Source organism: Mesoplodon bidens, assembly GCF_964165515.1.
Source record: "Mesoplodon bidens genome assembly, chromosome: 16".
Classification (NCBI taxonomy): domain Eukaryota; kingdom Metazoa; phylum Chordata; class Mammalia; order Artiodactyla; family Ziphiidae; genus Mesoplodon; species Mesoplodon bidens.
Window position 1 is genome coordinate 13,211,702 of NC_138173.1, and position 17,769 is coordinate 13,229,470.

Genomic DNA, 17,769 nt, shown 5'->3' on the forward strand with positions numbered 1-17,769 from the left:
TTCTGTAGATGCATATGAGGAACCTACAATGGCCATTTAAAGGCAGCTGGTCTAAGTGCTAAAAACCTTTGGTAATTATAGTGGTTTTGTTAGAATTCTCTAATGACGTCCACTTGTTTTTCCCCATGGCACAAAGCTGTCTGTTGTTGAAGGCTCTTAGTTAGGATGGATGTCAGCGACTTTATGTATGGCACATTGAGCTTTCTCTCCCATGGCACAGGGTTTGATGTCAGCAGCTTTTGGGCAACTTCAATCAATGAGTATAAGGAATGGAAAAATTAAATCCAAAAAATGGAGACGCTGATCCCAGGAATATATACAGAGAAATAAGTTAATATTCTGATGCTAACATTCATGTCCTTTGACTAAGCCTTCAGAGGATGATTTAAAACGGACCACAAAAGCACATTTCAGATGACCCCTAGGCAAGTCTATATTCAGGCTTCCAAGAAGCTGTGTCTAGGCATTTTTAATTGCTTGTGTCTTCTTGCTGGAAGTGAAAGAACTTCAGATTTCATCCTCACTCCCTGAATATCTTTTCTCTATGGGAGGGAAAAGCAACTTCTGGCTTATCCCAGCCTCTGGAACTTGCTAAATGGTTTGCATTCCTTTCCCAGATAGTTGAATATTTTAAATTGTTCTTGTATTCATTCATTTTATAAACATGTAGTAGGTGTCTACTATGTGCCAGGCACTGGGCTGAGCTCTAGGGAATCCTGAAATCAACAAAAATTCCTTGCTCTTAAAGGCTCTCAGTCTAATGGGGGATATGGTGATATACAATAACAATGATATTAACCATTTGTTCCTTACCAGCCATTCACTGTTTTTTAAATTATGTTCTTTTTTTTTTAAATCAAAGCAATACAATCAACACAGTTAAAGAATCAAATAAGACCATAGGGTTTATAACAAAATGTAAAGAGTACCTTTGGGCTTAAAACAAAACCACATTCAACTTCTTCAGCTATTTCTTTCTTTTTTTTAAAAAAACATACATTTTATTTATTTATTTTTTAGAGATTTATTTATTTATTTTTGGCTGCATCAGGTCTTAGCTGCAGCAGGCGGGATCTTCCTTGAGGCATGCGGGATCTTTCGTTGCGGCACGTGGGCTTCTCTCTAATCATGGCGTGCGCTTTTTCTCTTCTCTAGTTGTGGCGCGCAGGCTCCAGGGCGTGTGGGCTCTGTAGTTGTGGCGTGCGGGTTCCAGAGCCCATGGACTCTGTAGTTTGCGGCATGCAGGGTCTCTAGTTGAGGTGTGCGAGCTCAGTAGTTGTGGCGGGCATGCTTAGTTGCCCCATGGAATATGGGATCTTAGTTCCCCAATCAGGGATCGAACCCACGTTCCCTGCATTGCAAGGCGTATTCTTTACACTGGACCACCAGGGAAGTCCCACTTCAGCTATTTCTATGCACATTTACCTCCACATTGCTAAATTACAACTGCTGTTTATTGATATTTAAATCTTAGGTATTTACTGAATTCCTACTATGGAAGATGATGATTTAGTTTTCATAAATATTACTCCAACCCCTACAACTCTTCCCTTCCTCCATCCTGTCAACAGAGTCATACTTAAATTAATAAGATTAATATCCATTGACCATATTACTAAGATCACTTAAGTATTGTTCAGAGCTAAACCACATAATGCACTATGGTTGTTTCTTATTTTCCCTAGAGTTAAAAATTGGTTGGTTATTTATTTGCTTAGTTTTCTATGTATTTATCACCAATTCAGCCTGAGGCAACCTGGGCTAGTAGATGTTTTCCTAGGACATTCCTTCACTTCAAATTCCCTTCAGATTCTTTCTGGGAATTTCCTTAACCTTTCTTCTGTTTCCTAGATCCCATGTCTTCTCTTTTCCTATTTTCCTCTCCTGTTTAGGTGGAACACATTTTCCAAGAGCTGCCTAAAAAACGTATGTGGGACATAAATTTTTTTGAAACCTTGCATTTTTTAAATGTTTCATAACTCCATAATTGCTTGAAAAATTGACTGAGTATATAATTCTAGATTGAGAATATTTTTAACTCAAAAATTTGAAAACATTATTCTACTATCTGCCAGATTGAAACGTCTGATAATTCTGATTCCATTTTGATTTCTGATTCTTTGTATTATGATCCTCTTTTCCTCTGTAGAAGCCTTTAGGAACTCTTTACTCCTGGTATTCTAAAAACTTTTAAAGTGGGTCAGTTTTCATCCACGGTGCTGGCATTTGGGAGACTGTTTCAATCTGGAAACTCATGTCCTTTGGTTCTGGAGAATTTTTCTAATATTAAAATTAACTGTTGCATTATAATTTACATATAACAAAATACATTTATTTAAATGACCAAACCACGTACATCCATACAATGACCACCATAATCAAGAAAGAACATTTCTGGGCTTCCTTGGTGGTGCAGTGGTTAAGAATCCACCTGTCAATGGAGGGGACATGGGTTCGAGCCCTGGCTCAGGAAGATCCCACATGCCGCGGAGCAACTAATCCCATGGACCACAACTACTGAGCCTGCGCTCTAGAGCCCACGAGCCACAACTACTGAGCCTGCGTGCCACAACTACTGAAGCCCGCGTGCCTAGAGCCTGTGCTCTGCAACAAGAGAAGCCACGACAATGAGAAGTCCGCGCACTGCAACGAAGAGTAGCCCCCACTTGCTGCAACTAGAGAAAGCCCACGCACAGCAATGAAGACCCAACACAGCCAAAAATAAAAACAAATAAATAAATTAATTAAAAAAAACATTTTCATCATCCCAAAACATTCACTCATGGCCCTTTCCAGTCAGCCTCTTACCATTCCCATCAGGCAGCCATTGATCTGCTGTTACTATATACATTTGTTTTTACTTTTCAAGAGTTTCATATAAATGGGGTCATACTGCATGTACTCTTTTTTTTGTATGGCTTATTTCACTCAGTATAATCGGATTTTTATCCATATTGTCATGTGCATCAGTAGTTTATTCTTTTTTATTGCTGAGTTATATCCCATTGTATGGAGCACAGTTTGTTTCTCCATTCCCGTTTGAGGAAGATTTGGTTGTTTCCAAAATTACAAATAAAGTTACTATAAATATTTGCATACAGGTATTTGTGTGAACATAAATTTTCACGTCACTTTGGTAAATACCTAAGAGTGGGATTGCTGTGTCATATGGTAAGTGCATTTTTAACTCTATAAGAAATTGTTAAACTGTTTCCCAAAAAGGTTGTACCATTTTACATTTTCCTCAGCAGTGAATGAGGGTTCCAGTGGCTCCACATCCTCATCCAAGATTAATACTGCCAGTCTCTTTATTTTTAGCCATTCTAGTGGGTCTGTAGTGGTATCACATCTTTGTTTTAATTTGTATTTCCCTGATGAATAATGATACTGAGTATCTTTTTTTTTGTTTATTGACCATTAGTATATGCTCTTTTGTAAGTTTTTGTTGAAATCTTTAGCCCATTTTTAATGTGTTGCTTGTCTTCTCACCATAGAGTTGTAAGAGTTTTTAAAAATATATTTTGGATAAAAATTGTTTGTCAGGTACATGATAGCTAATATTTTCTCTCTGTGGTTCACTGTTTCATTAATAATGTCTTTCAGAAAGCAAGTTTTAAATTTTGATGAAGTCCAGTTTATCAATTTTTTATAGGTCATTTTTTTGTGTTCTTTTAAAGAACTCAAATGTATTTTTTTTCTAGAACTTTTATTTTTTAGCGGTTAAATTTGGATATGTTATATTTTGAGTAAGTTTTTGTATATGGTATGAAGGGTGAAGGCTCACTATTTGGATGTCCAGTTGTTCCACCAGCATTTGTTGAAAAGATTATCCTTCTCTCATTGAATTATCTTAGAACCTCTGTAAAAAAAAATCAGTTGAACATAGGTATAGATTTATTTATAAAGTCTTTAATTTGTTTCCTTGATCTCTGTATCCATCCTATGCCAATACCACACTGTCTTGATTATTATAATGTTAAAGTCATGAAATCAGGTAAGTTCTCCAACATTAATTCTTTTTACCAATATTGTTTTGGTATTTAGGTCCTTTGCATTATCATGTAAATTTTAGAATCAGCTTGTCAATTAAAAAAAAATCTGCTGGGATTTTGACTGGGATTATGTTGAATGTATACATTAATTTGGAAAGAATTAGCACCTTAATAATATAGAGTCTTCCAATCCATGAAAATGTTATTTCTCTTCATTTATTTAGGTCTTCTTTAATTTTTCCCAATATTTTTTAGTTTTTATTCTATAGCTCTTGCATGTATTTTCGTAAATTTATTACTGAGTATTTAATCTTTCTTGACATAAATTGTAAATGGTATTTTTAAAAAATATCATTTTCCAGTTGTTCATTGCTAGTATGTGAGAATTGATTTTTTGCATATTGACCTTGTATCCTATGACATTACTAAATTTGTAAGTTCTAATAGCTTTTTATAGATTTGTGATTTTAAATATATACCCTATCATGTAGTCTGCAGATAAAGATAGTTTTACTTCTTCCATTCCAAACTGAGTGTTGTTTCATTTTCTTGCCTTATTGCACTGGCTTAGCCTTCTATAAAGCAGAGTAAACATCCTTGCTTTATTCCCTGTCTTGAGGGGGAAAGAATCCAGTCTTTAATCATCAAGTATGATATTTTTGTTGATTTTACATAAATGCCAATTATTAGGTTAAGTTCCCTTCTATTTATAATTTGTTGAACTTTTAAAAATGCATTTTGTGCATCTATTGAGATGATCATAGAATATTTCTCCTTTAATTTTTTTGGTGCATCACATTGGTTTTTAAAAATATTTATGTATTTATTTGGTTGCACCAGGTCTTAGTTGAGGCAGGCGGGCTCCTTAGTTGCAGCATGTGGACTCCTTAGTTATGGCACGTGGGCTCCCTAGTTGTGGCATGCAAACTCTTAGTTGCAGCATGCATGTGGGATCTAGTTCCCTGACCAGGGATCGAACCCAAGCTCACTGCATTGGGAGCATGAAGTCTTATCCACTGTGCCACCGGGGAAGTCCCCATCATGTTGATTTTTTGAATGTCAAACCAATCTTTGATTTCTGGGATAAATCTCACTTGGTCATTATGGATAATCTTTTTATATATTGCTGGACTTTTTAAAAAACTTAATTTATTTTTGGCTGCGTTGGGTCTTTGTTGCTGTGCGTGAGCTTTCTCTAGTTGTGGCGAGTGGGGGCTACTCTTCCTTGTAGTGCGTGGGCTTCTCATTGCAGTGGCTTCTCTTGTTGCAGAGCACGGGCTCTGGCGCGCGGGCTTCAGTAGTTGTGGTGTGCAGGCTCAGTAGTTGTGGCTCGTGGGCTCAGTGGTTGTGGCTCGTGGGCTCTAGAGCTCAGGCTCAGTAGTTGTGGTGCACGGGCTTAGTTGCTCCACAGCATGTGGGATCTTCCCAGACCAGGGCTCGAACCTGTGTCTCCTGCATTGGCAGCTGGATTCTTAACCACTGTGCCACCAGGGAAGTCCTATATTGCTGGATTTTATTTGGTAATATTTTGGTAGGGACTTGTGAATCTATGTTCATGAGGGATATTGTTTTTATTTATTTTATTCATTGTAGTTTTCTTGTAATAGTGTTGGGGATAGGATGATGCTAGCCTGATAACAGGAGTTGAGAAGTATTCCCTGCTTATCTATTTTTCTGAAGTAGTTTTTGTAGTTTTGATATAATTTCTTTTTTAAGTATATGATAGAATACATCAAATGAGCCATCTGGGCTTGGAGTTTTCTTTGTGGCAACGTTTTTCCTTATAAATATGATTTATTTAATAGATTTATTTAATATGATTTATTTAATAGACACAGAGCTGTGATTTTTAAACCACAGCCTCTCTGGTTCAACTTCTTAACAAATTAAACCTGTCCCCTCTAACTTTGTTTTTAAGGTGTTTCAACCTTTTAATTTTCCCTTCTCTTGTCCTTTAGTTTATATACTGAAATTTCACGTATGGGGAAGTATTTCATGAAAAGCCTGAAATTTCTCAATCCATAACATGGAAAGAAGTTTGTAACAGGTATGTGGGTCTTTGGTTACAAGAGAAAACAATGCAAATAGCTGTTAAATACTCTATTCTGAAATATGCAAAAAACACAGTTGACCAGACCTAATCTCACTATTGCCAGATTCAGTGCATTTCTATTAACCTCTTATCTGCCCTCATGTCAGCCACTCAACAGCATTCAAGTCAAGTAGCCATTCCCTCTTCCTTAAGCCTCCTTTTTCTCTTCTCTTCTCCTACATCTTTGACTCCTACTAGTGCCTTCTCATCTAAATGATCTCTAAATTTTAGAGTGGTCTCATTTATTCTTTATCTTTGTCTGCCACCCAGTCCCTTGACTCTAAATATCATTTAAATGCTGTTGACTCCCAATCCCAACTTTCCAATCTAGCTTTTCCTTTGAACTCCAGATGCCTGCTTTACACGTGCATTTCAGTATCGAATAGGCTTCTCAATAGAAGGAATTCTTTTATTCCTTCCCTTGTATCCCCCCAACTTGTAAAGGCTACCACTGTCTCCTTAGTTCTGCACACAAAAACCTTGATTCTTGTTTTCTTTATTCCTACACATCCTACTATTCAGCAGATTCCATGAGTTCAATCTAAATATACCTTCAATCCATCCACTCCTTTTTATCTCCAAGCAGCCATCTTCTCTTACTTAATTTTTGCTGTAGTCTCCCAACTGATCTCTTTGCTGTCATTCTTGTAACCCATTCTTCACATAGCTGATAGGGAAATCTTTAAAAAATATAATCTTTTCAGTGACTTTCTGTTGCACTTAGAATATAGTCAGCTTCATGACCATGGCCCCATACCTTCCTTTCTAATCTCACGTTAACTTGGCCTTAGAGAATCATTGTAGGCAAAATAGCTTGGTTTTTTTTTTTTTTGCGGTATGCGGGCCTCTCACTGTTGTGGCCTCTCCCGTTGCGGAGCACAGGCTCCGGACGCGCAGGCTCAGCGGCCATGGCTCACGGGCCCAGCCGCTCCGCGGCATATGGGATCCTCCTGGACCGGGGCACGAACCCGTATCCCCTGCATCGGCAGGCGGACTCTCAACCACTGCGCCACCAGGGAGGCCCAATAGCTTGGTTTTAATGTCATTCAGAAAAACTTCCTTTGGGAGTATTTATAGGCTAGCATTTTTGTCCTGTTAAACTCTCCTTTGCTATTCAGAGTTTAAAGCATAATAGAATAAGACTTTAAAAGTAATGACAATAACTGCATTGAATCTTGGTAATTATGATAATTAACAACTAACCAGATCTTTCAAGATGTATTCATATATTCAGCACTCATTACTGAACATTTGCCAAGCACTGTGCTTAGAACCTGGCCTTCAAAAACATTTAGGGAAAATACTTATCTTGCAGATTTGGGAGATGGATTTCTCCACCATTCTCTCCCCAGGAAAGTGAGCTGCTGTCTTTAGCCACTCTGTTCCCATTTCCCATGGCGTGAATGTTGAACACTGTGCACATCCCAGGTCCTCTCTACTTAATCAAATACCTAAACTCCAGGCTCTGTCACTTTGAATAGGATCATACATACAGTATACAGTATCTTATATAAGACTACCCATCTATCACAGTATGGATACAAATACTGTGAAATCATAGGAAAATTAAATAATTCTGATGAATACAAAATGCCCAATGAAAAAGCATAGAAGAGCAGTCTAAAATTTAAAATATTTTGAATGCAGAATTTATCCCATGAACTTCTTAATTCCTTCATGTTGTAAGTTGAAATGACTAACTGAGTCATGCTTCCTTCTTTTTTTTTTTTTTTGCAGTACGTGGGCCTCTCACTATTGTGGCCTCTCCCATTGCGGAGCACAGGCTCCAGACGCGCAGGCCCAGCGGCCATGGCTCACGGGCCCAGCCACTCCGCGGCATGTAGGATCCTCCCAGACCGGGGCACGAACCCGTGTCCCCTGCATCGACAGGCGGACTCTCAACCACTGCGCCACCAGGGAAGCCCCTTATTTCTTTTTATTTTAAATATCTACCATGATTGTTCAATGGCATTTTGAATATTTTGGGGAATTCATTTGTAGTAGAATAATATTTCTTTTCATAATTATCTACTGCTTAAACTAGTTATTAGATGAGCCAGGTAATAGTCCTGAGTTTGGAAACAAGACCAGGGGTAACTTTTTTAGGGTCAGAGGATAGCTGTCTGAAAGTGGTTTTGAAATAAGAGCTCTGTTTATGAGAGAAAGAAGCCTATTCTTCTTTCTATGATCCTATGTAAAGAAATTATGTCATAGGGCTTCCCTGATGGCGCAGTGGTTAAGAATCTGCCTGCCAATCCAGGGGACACAGGTTCGAGCCCTGGTCCAGGAAGATCCCACATGCCATGGAGCAACTAAGCCCGTGAGCTGCAACTACTGAGCCCGCGTGCCACAATTACTGAAGCCTGTGCACCTAGAGCCCGTGCTCTGCGACAAGAGAAGCCACCACAGTGAGAAGCCTGCACACCGCAATGAAGAGTAGCCCCCGCTCGCTGCACCTAGAGAAGAGCCCATATGCAGCAACGAAGACCCGACACAGCCAATAATAAATAAATAAATTTATTTTTTTTAAAAAAAGAAAGAAATTATATAATAGCCCACCCCATTGCCAAACCAGAAACTGTGAGGTTTTGGCAATGGTTCAGCTCACAGATGACTGTTTCCAGGAAGCCTTCCCTAGCCCCAGGCTAAGTTAGTGATACCACAATACTTATGAAAACAGAATCACATTGTAGTCTTATCACTTGCTGACCATGTTTTTTTTTTAATCTCTGGGACTCTACTCTTTCTTCCTCTGTTCTTTCAATACATGGAGTAGTATAGTGCCTGGCAAATGTGTAGGTGCCCAATACATGTTTGAATGAATGAGTAATTGAATGAATATGGCATGATATGGCATAACATGACATGAATGTAGCTAGTGCAAATTAGAATAAGTTAAAGATCCAGGTGTACCCCAAGGAGGAGCAGCCGGGAGAGAGTTCAGGTCTAGTCACAGTTACTAGAAACTCATTCGTTGGGAGAGCAGAGTTAAGGGGCAAGAAATCTAGTCTCCAGAGGGAAACATTTGATAGAAAAATAATAGAGAGTGGAAAAAGTATATACTTCCTTCTCAGAGAAACATTTTTCTGTTGGTGAGGGATGGAGGCATTGGGGTATGGAAGAGAAAACCAGGTAAGATGCAGAATTATGCAAATAAATGCATTAAGAAGTAAAGATTCATAAACTGGTTTTAGGACAAATTCAGAATAGTTTCAAAAGTAATACATTTTATAGTTATTTAGCAAAATAAGTATTTTTCAATCACAATTTCATGTAAATATTAAAAAAATTTTCCTTTACCTTACCTTCACATGCAGAAGTTGGTTGTCAACTGCTATGAGCTGATTAAGATTCTCCAGTATTTCTAAGTCTCTTACGTCATCAATATTATTATTGCTGATATTCAATATACAGAGGGATTTCTGTAAGAAAGGTAACTAAATTAGGGTTAATAAATAGTCTAATTAAATACTATATATAGAAACCAGAAATCCTAACCTGTGAAAAATTAAAAATTTATCAGTTCAGGCTGTTTTGCTCTTTAGGCAAGAAAATAAAAATCCTTGGAAATTTTGTTTTTATGTCATATTATTTTTCAGATGGAATTTTTAGAACTATAGTAATTGTAATGTAACTTAGTATTTTTGTCTAAAGTTCCTTCGTGAGTCCAATTTTTCTCTTCTAAGATGTAAGAGAAATTTATAGAAAGAAGCCAAGAAAGAAGCAAAGAGAGAAAAAAGATATCCCAATAAGCAAATGATAACACAATATAGAAAAAATGCTTATTTCAGTTCAAGCAAATTATCATTTTGTGTTAAATATCACTAAGATTAGGGAGAAATAATTTTTTTGTTTGTTTGTTTTGGGGTTTTTTTGGCCACACTGTGTGGCATGTGGGATCTTAGTTCCCAACCAGGGCTCGAACCCACGCGCCATGCATTGGAAGCGTGGCGTCTAACCACTGGACTGCCAGGGAAGTCCCTAGGAGAAATAGTTTTTATCTTTATTTTTCTAAATAGGAAACATGACCAAGAATTGAAAGAATATCTGATTTTTATTTTTATGTCTATCTCTCCATATAGTTTTCTCTTGGTAATCCATATGTTCAGAAACCAGTTAAAATAATAATTATCTAATTAACAAGAAGTTCAACATCAGCCGTTAATGAGGACATAAATATACAATAGAGCAACACTAAATCAGAGCCATCTTAAAATCTAAGGCCTGGGATTCTCTACCAAGATGGAAACTACCCACCCAGGTGTCCACACATAGCTAACCTTTAGAGAAGATACTTCCTGATACTTTTTAAGACCTGATGTACAGCTTAAAAAGTATACCTTATATTTAGAATTTCAGAACTGCTTGAATCTGCAAAAATGAGCAAGCAAAAACGTTTTTGGTGATAATCTGTAATAAAACTATCCATGTCCACAGTGGCATGAGTCTGCTTGGTTCAGCTGCGGTTGAGCTGAGACAGTTGTTTCTATGGGATAGTAGGGAGGGTAGGACAGAAATCAGATCACTCCTTTCTTTTTCAATTTATAGCACTACCCCTCAATTGTTATACATTTCATTAAAAAAACCTTCTATTGCCCTCTGTTTTTGGTCCCTCTAAAGTAAAACCAACGAAATCTGTTCCATTTACATCCCTTGCCCCAGAATTGAAAGTAGCGTATCCTATCAAATCTCATTTTGAGGATTAGTAAAAGCCTCCACGGCACCCTCTGGCTCCCTGCTTCTCAACTCACTGTGACACCTCTATGTGATTTGACCGGTTGTCAGGTGACAGCTGGAACCTCATGTCTCTGCTCCCAGTTCTACCTGCTTTGGATGAGGCAGCGCTGTACGTAATGCAACCTACACTCAAATCAGAATCCAGGGAGAAAATGACTGATCATTGTAATGATTCTCTAGGTTGTTTAAATTTTTCCAAATAACTGTGCTTTCCTCTTTCCCTAGGCTTTTTTCCTAAAATTTTAAGTTTTGAATCATCATGATCACACCAAGGTCAAAATAGGAATGAGTTAACATCGGTATTAGAACTTCATACTTTATATAACCCTTTCTCATCCTTCTTTTGATCCTTCCAGTTACCCTAGGGGCAGGAATTATTATTCCCATTTTATAGCTGCTGAGTCTCTGAGACGTTATGTAGGAAAAATTAGTTTTAGCTCTCAAATTCTCAACTGGCCATATAAACATGCAGAGTATTACAATGTCCAGATATACCTTCCTTTTTTCATTATAAGCATTGATCACTATATTCTTTGTCAGAATAATCAAATTTGGCCTTACTGCCAGAGAATGAAGAGTTCTTGGATCAAACAGGAGCTTTTCTCCACGGGGAAGCCTCTGACTCTCAACATGAAGCTCTCTTAGTCCTTCTAAGCCTTCTAAGCCTTCTATGACAGTAATGTAGTTGCCTCCCAGATATCTGCAAAATATAAACCATTTTTTAAAATTTATTTTTTTATACAGCAGGTTCCTATTAGTCATCCATTTTACACACATCAGTGTATACATGTCAGTCCCAATCTCCCAGTTCATCACACCACCACCCCGCCCCCCCCATAAACCATTTTAAAATAGACATTCTGAGAGCATCATGGTCTAGAAGTGATAAAAACATAATAACAAAATCATGGAGCTATGTGAAAATTATACAGTTGACCATTGAACATTGTTGGGGTGTGTGGTTAGGGGCGCTGACCTCCATGCAGTGGAAAATCTGCATATAAATTATAGTGGGGACTCTGTATCTCTGGTTACTTTGCATTTGCAGATTCCACCATGGATCATGGCTTGTGTAGTCCTGTATTACTTACTATTGAAAAAAATCCATGTGTAAGTGGATCTGCACAGTTCAAACCTATGTTGGTCAAGGGTCAATTGTACGTGCAGAATGTTCTCTTTATATTGATTCAATGAAAAGTTTATTTATTTGATTCTTACACTTAATTAAGTTTGAGAAATATTTATTTTTTTGAAGTGAGAGAAATAGTCCTGTCTACCAGTGCTCCTGTTGTGTTGAAGTGCATAAGAATCACCTGGGTCATAGGTTTAAAAATGAAGATTTCTGAGCTTAACCTCCAGAGGTTCTGATTTGCTTACCTAGGTTGGAACCCAGCAATCTGCATTTTTTAATTGACATATAGTTGATTTACAATATTGTTTTAGTTTCAGGTGTACAGCAAAGTGATTCAGTTATATATATATATTTTTCAGATTATTTTTCCATTATGGGTTATTATAAGATATTGAATATAATTCCCTGTGTTATATAGTAAAGCCTTGTTGCTGATCTGTTTTGTATAGCAATCTGAATTTTTAATAAGCGTCTCCCACCCCACTTATTTTCCCCATTCTGAGGCCCTTGGCCTGCTTTTTGAGAAGCACTGATTGTTCCTCCAATCTGGGGAAATTGGATCCACTGGGCCTCATTGTTTAATTAAAATCATCATAAGCAGTAAATGCCTTTTACAATCAAATCTATATCAACATTATCAGTTCTATGACCCTACCTTTTTGAGATGTGTGATTCTAAAAGGCACAGAACTCATTTGGGTTCCATGGAAACTTTTTTCACCAGTTGAGCCTAAATAATCAGGTTTCAGGTATGTATCCCTATAAGCCCTTAAGACAACTCACCCTCCTTCAAAAGAAGTTATCAGGGTTAATAAAACACAAATTATCAAGTATTACATGTATAACAATCTATTTAGTACTAATAATACTGCAAAAGAATAAAAATGAGGCAGATAAAGGAAATGCGTGCATGCAAAAATATTACTGTAATGATGACAATTACATTACTTAGAAATAAAAGCACTTACAGTTTTTCCAGTTTCTTTAATGACCCGAGGTTCTCTATACGTGAAATACAATTGTTTTGTAGGTATAAGTGGGTCAGATTTGTGGCATAATTCAGGTTAGTGATTTGACTAATACAGTTATCATACAAATATAAAACACTAAGATTTTTGCAAAGAGAGAGGTCTTCCTAAAAGAAAAATAAAAACAGTTGATACTTAATTTCTCCTGAAAACTTGTGTTTTTAAGAAAGTTTTTCACTTAATCATTCTACACATTTCATTAAGGTTAATATAAAAGAACAGAATTCCTCTGTTCTTAACACAGTCAAAACGAGACTAGAATGATTACAAAATTAGTTCTAGGTTTTAGTATTCTGTAACCTTATCAGTAAAATTGTGTTTGTTAAGAAAGATTTTCCCAGGGCAAGCAGTTTTCCTTGGAAGCAATTAGGCTCCTCTGGAAGTTGAAGCATCTAACAAATTATTACTTCAACATTATGAATCAGGGCTTAATCTTTCTGTAGGATTGGAAATAAACTGTTGTGGTTTATAATACTGAAAAACCACCGGAAGTCATCTAGCTATTCAAGAACAATGGATTAATAGAGAAACTATGATAATGCTATTGAAGGGAATACCGTATAACCGTAAATTATCCTTTAATTTCTTTAGTAATATCTTGTGATCTCATAATAAAATAAAAACAGTGTATTCAACATGACCCATTATTGGAAAATTATATGAATACATGCCTAGAAAAAAGACTGAAAGGACATCACCTATATGTTAATAGTGGTTTTCTCTGCACGGAAGGATTACAAGTCAATTTCTTTCTTTTTATATTTATTTTATATGTATTTATATGTGTTTTATAAATGAACACCACTTACTTTTGAGGTAAGAAAATAAAGGTATTTTTAAAAGTCTGTCATTTCTTGTGTGGTGGTAGAGTTAGTCTAGAGTAAGTAGGCAAGAGGTAAAGTGAAATTCTGCTCAAAAATATCTCAGCTTTCATCAAGTCAACAAGATCTTTTAAAATACAGCCACATCTTAGGAACCGGTTGAATTATTTTAACCAGTTTGCTTTCCTCCTGACAGAGGTCCTCCACACTGAAGGAGCACTGATTGTGAGGGGCCAAAAGTACATTAAATGGAAGCTCTCTGGAGAAAGCTGTCTGTGATGGTATGATGAGCAATAAAAAGGAAACATGAGGTTTGGGCAGTTAGGGAAAAGGCTCACCTGGAAACTGGAAAGGAATATAGAATGGGAGCTGACGAAGGTCTCTGCAAAAAAAAAAAAAAAAAACAACCCCTGACTGTCTTAATTGACAGTTTTGCCTGGAGCTTCTGTGTTTTTTTCATTCATTCATTTGTTCAGTAAGTATTTATTAAAGCACTTAATATGAGTCGGGCACTGTACTGGATAGGGGATTTAGAGTGATGTGAAAAAAAAAAGACATGATCCCTGCCCTCATGTAGCTTATGCTTCCAAGAAAATTTTGCTTATCTGTAGTCTTTAGCATTTTATTGTAGACAACGGATACCAATACAAATGGCCTAAAAGGGTTATTGCTGCCTTTAAAATTTCCCAAATTAAAGCTAAAAACTAGCTTAGCACAGAGAAAATTAGCTTAGCACAGAGTATATATCCAAGTTAACATAATCTTGTCTGATATAACTGATATGGTATAACCTAAATTTATATAACCAGTCAAATTATGTGCAAAAAAGATGTCACTGTTCATGTTTTGAAATATGGTACTTACATATAATTCTTAATATTTTGATAGGTTAAAATTCATATTCCAAGGCTTTGGAATTATCCAAAACTAATTATCTTTGAAATTATTTTCCAGCATATACTTCTAAATCTAGTTTGCTACACTATAAAGAATTTTAGGGGAACATATATATTTAACACATATATTTAACAATTACAATGGTGTATTTTATAGAGGCTTACTTTTTAAAGTTTAACATCACAAGCAGGAAACTAAAATAAAAACATAATATAAAGCTGACTAATCAAAATATAGTTAAAAAGAAGGTATGCCCTGATACCAGTTTCTAAACTTTACATTGTTAATTATATAAAAATAGGAAATAATTTCACAGTTCTTACAATTGCATCTATATTTTTGGCTGAAAAATTTATATGAGTTATTTTCTTCAGGTATTGTAAAGTGGTTTCTTCTTTTCGGGGTTTAAGATTGCTCTTTTTGGCAATTAGATCCAAGGTCAGTCGAACCATGATTTCTCTATAAATCAAACTCTTGGCAATAGCTCTCTTCTGGTACCATGTTAAGAAGCAGGTTTAGGTATTTTTTTATGCCCAACTTTCTAAAAATCAAAGAAAAAAAGGAGTATTATCTACATAGCAATTTAGGAAAAATTATTTTGACTCACTCTGTAATTTTCTTACATAAAACTATTTGATAAACTAGTTCATAGACATTTTTAGGGATATTTAGGTTTTTTCTAAGTTTATAGCCTTAATTCTTTTCATAAAAATATTTAAAACAAAAATTGATTAAATCACCATACACATTCACTTTTACTTTTAAATCTTTTCCTCTCCCTAGTGTTGACTTGTTACTGTGGGCATCTTTTAAAGGATTATTTTTCTCTCTTGGAGTTGAAAATGACCTCAGTATCATTTAGTGTTCTCACATGAAGAAACTAAGGCCCAGAAATCTGTCTCAAACCACTCAAGTTAGTGACAGTTGAAAATGAGACCAAGTGATCATATTTATTAGTCTCCCAAGTCAGAACACATGGTATGGAAACCTTGAGCATATTCACAGGACAGTGGTGAAAATACTTTAAAATGGAGCTGGCCTTGACATTTTATGTTACTGCAACTGTAATTCAGAAAGACACAACATAATGCAGTGTTTCTCAACCCAGACTTGAACCCAGGGTTCAAATTTTGGCTCCACTGCTCACTGGTTAGGCAATCTTGGGCATGTTACCTCAGGTTCTTATAAAAGTAGGATAATGGTACCTACTTGCAAGGGATATTGTGAGGATTACATGAGATAATCATGTACAGAGTACCTGGTACATAGGTCAATAAATGTTTGCTGTCACTATGCTACAATTGTTTTGTTCACAGATAACTGTTCATTGTTTCACCTGGAATATATTAAGACTGTTGAATAAGGAAAACATGCTATTAATAAAATATTGCTTTATGTAAGATATCCATATGTGGTCCATAAGTTTGAGATAACCCATTGTTTTCAATCATCCAGAAAGTATAGCTATTTAAGTGATAAATCTCCCAGTTTCCCTAATTGTGTTTTATATTCTCTTATTCAATATGTAACCAAAAATACGGTTTAAAATTAAGCATTTTTACTCCAATGTATCTGGAATTTCACCAACCAAACACTTCAATTTGTGTGGTGTTCTGGACGTGAAATAAATGCTTAGGAGGAAAAAATGAATTTAGTGAAAGATAAATTTGTGTTCTCACACATTGGCATATAATTACCCAGGCTATATTATATAAAATGCCCACAATAAAGTATTTTAAGATATAGAATGTATCCTTAGGCTCTTCAGAATGCAAGATACAATCTACAGAATAAAATTATGAAATCTTCATAGATTTTTGAAATTTCCATAAATTCATTATTTTTATAACAAAAATTTAAGCTTATTGTTTACAGATGAAATTTCAAACATGACAAAATAATATTCTGAACAAAGTTTCTGGTTAAGTATAAGTAGCTTTTCTTAATCTTACCTTAAAAATATTTCATGATAAAGAATAACACCACACCCATGAATCCATAGGTCAGCTGATAATATAAAACATTACAAATACATTTGAACCCCTCTATATCTTTCTCTCGCTCCATTCTCAAATTTAGGGTTTATTCTAAATTTAGACATCCCTATTCATGTCTTTGTACTTTTGCTACAGATATGTGTGTATCTAAACAATACATGGTATTGTTTTTTACATTCATAAGTGGTATTATTTTGATTCCAACTTTCTTTTTAAAAAATATTTTGGTTGTGAGAATCATCAGAGTTGATGTGTATTAGCTCTAGGAAATATGCACTGTTGTATAAAATCCTATTGTAAGAAATGTATTTCTTCTGATGATAGATTTTTTGGTGTTTTAATTTTTTGCTTTTGCGGTGTTGCTTTTATGGTTCTTGTATATACAACATCTTTAGCACATGTGCAAGAGCTTCTTTAAGGTTCAAAACTAAGGATGGCTGTTCCTGACGTTTTCAGCCTTACTGTATATTGCCAAATTGTTCTCCAAAGAATTTTACCACTGGCGGTTAAGAGAGTTTCTGTTGCTCTACAATGTGTTTTACACCACTGTCAACCTTGATATTTGCAGTTTTTAACTTTTTGCCAATCTGATGGGTGTGATGTATCTCATTGTTTTTCTTTTCTTAGAGATTTTTATTTATAAAAATGAAACAAAAATGGATTTGAATTTGCCATTCGATGCGAGTCTTTTTCTGTTATTGACCATGTGGAATTCCTTTTCTGTTAATTGTGGTTTCTTATATTTTGCCTATTTTTCCTTTTGGGTTCTGTTTCTATAAATAATTTTTAGATACATGTGTATTTCTATCAGATACTAATATTTTATAGTAGCAAATATCTATTTCCAGGCTGTAGCTTGTTTTTTCTCCTTGATTTTTCAGTTTGTTTTTAATGGCATCTTATAAAAAATGGAAGCTGTATTTTTTTAATATAGTAAAATGTATCAAGAAATTTTTTGTTCATGTTTTATGCTTTTTGTAGCTTATTAAGTAACTCCTTCCCTATCCTAATTTTAAGAGAAAGACCTATATTTTCTTCTAAATATATTAAAGTTTTGCTTTGCATGTTTTGGTC

At 35.7% G+C, this 17,769-nt stretch overlaps 1 protein-coding gene across 1 annotated transcript in view; it reads right to left on the reverse strand.

Moving 5' to 3' along the window:
• Nucleotides 1-15,164, reverse strand: part of PPP1R42 (protein phosphatase 1 regulatory subunit 42) — a 38,846-nt gene extending 23,682 nt beyond the window's left edge. The window contains exons 1-4 of the mRNA XM_081259018.1: nucleotides 15,022-15,164; nucleotides 12,921-13,087; nucleotides 11,383-11,521; nucleotides 9,390-9,506 (exon numbers count right to left, since the gene is read on the reverse strand). Coding sequence (XP_081115144.1) covers nucleotides 9,390-9,506; nucleotides 11,383-11,521; nucleotides 12,921-13,087; nucleotides 15,022-15,150 — 552 coding nt within the window. The 5' untranslated portion in view covers nucleotides 15,151-15,164. The remainder of the gene's footprint in view (nucleotides 1-9,389; nucleotides 9,507-11,382; nucleotides 11,522-12,920; nucleotides 13,088-15,021) is intronic.
• Nucleotides 15,165-17,769: the final 2,605 nt, after the last annotated feature.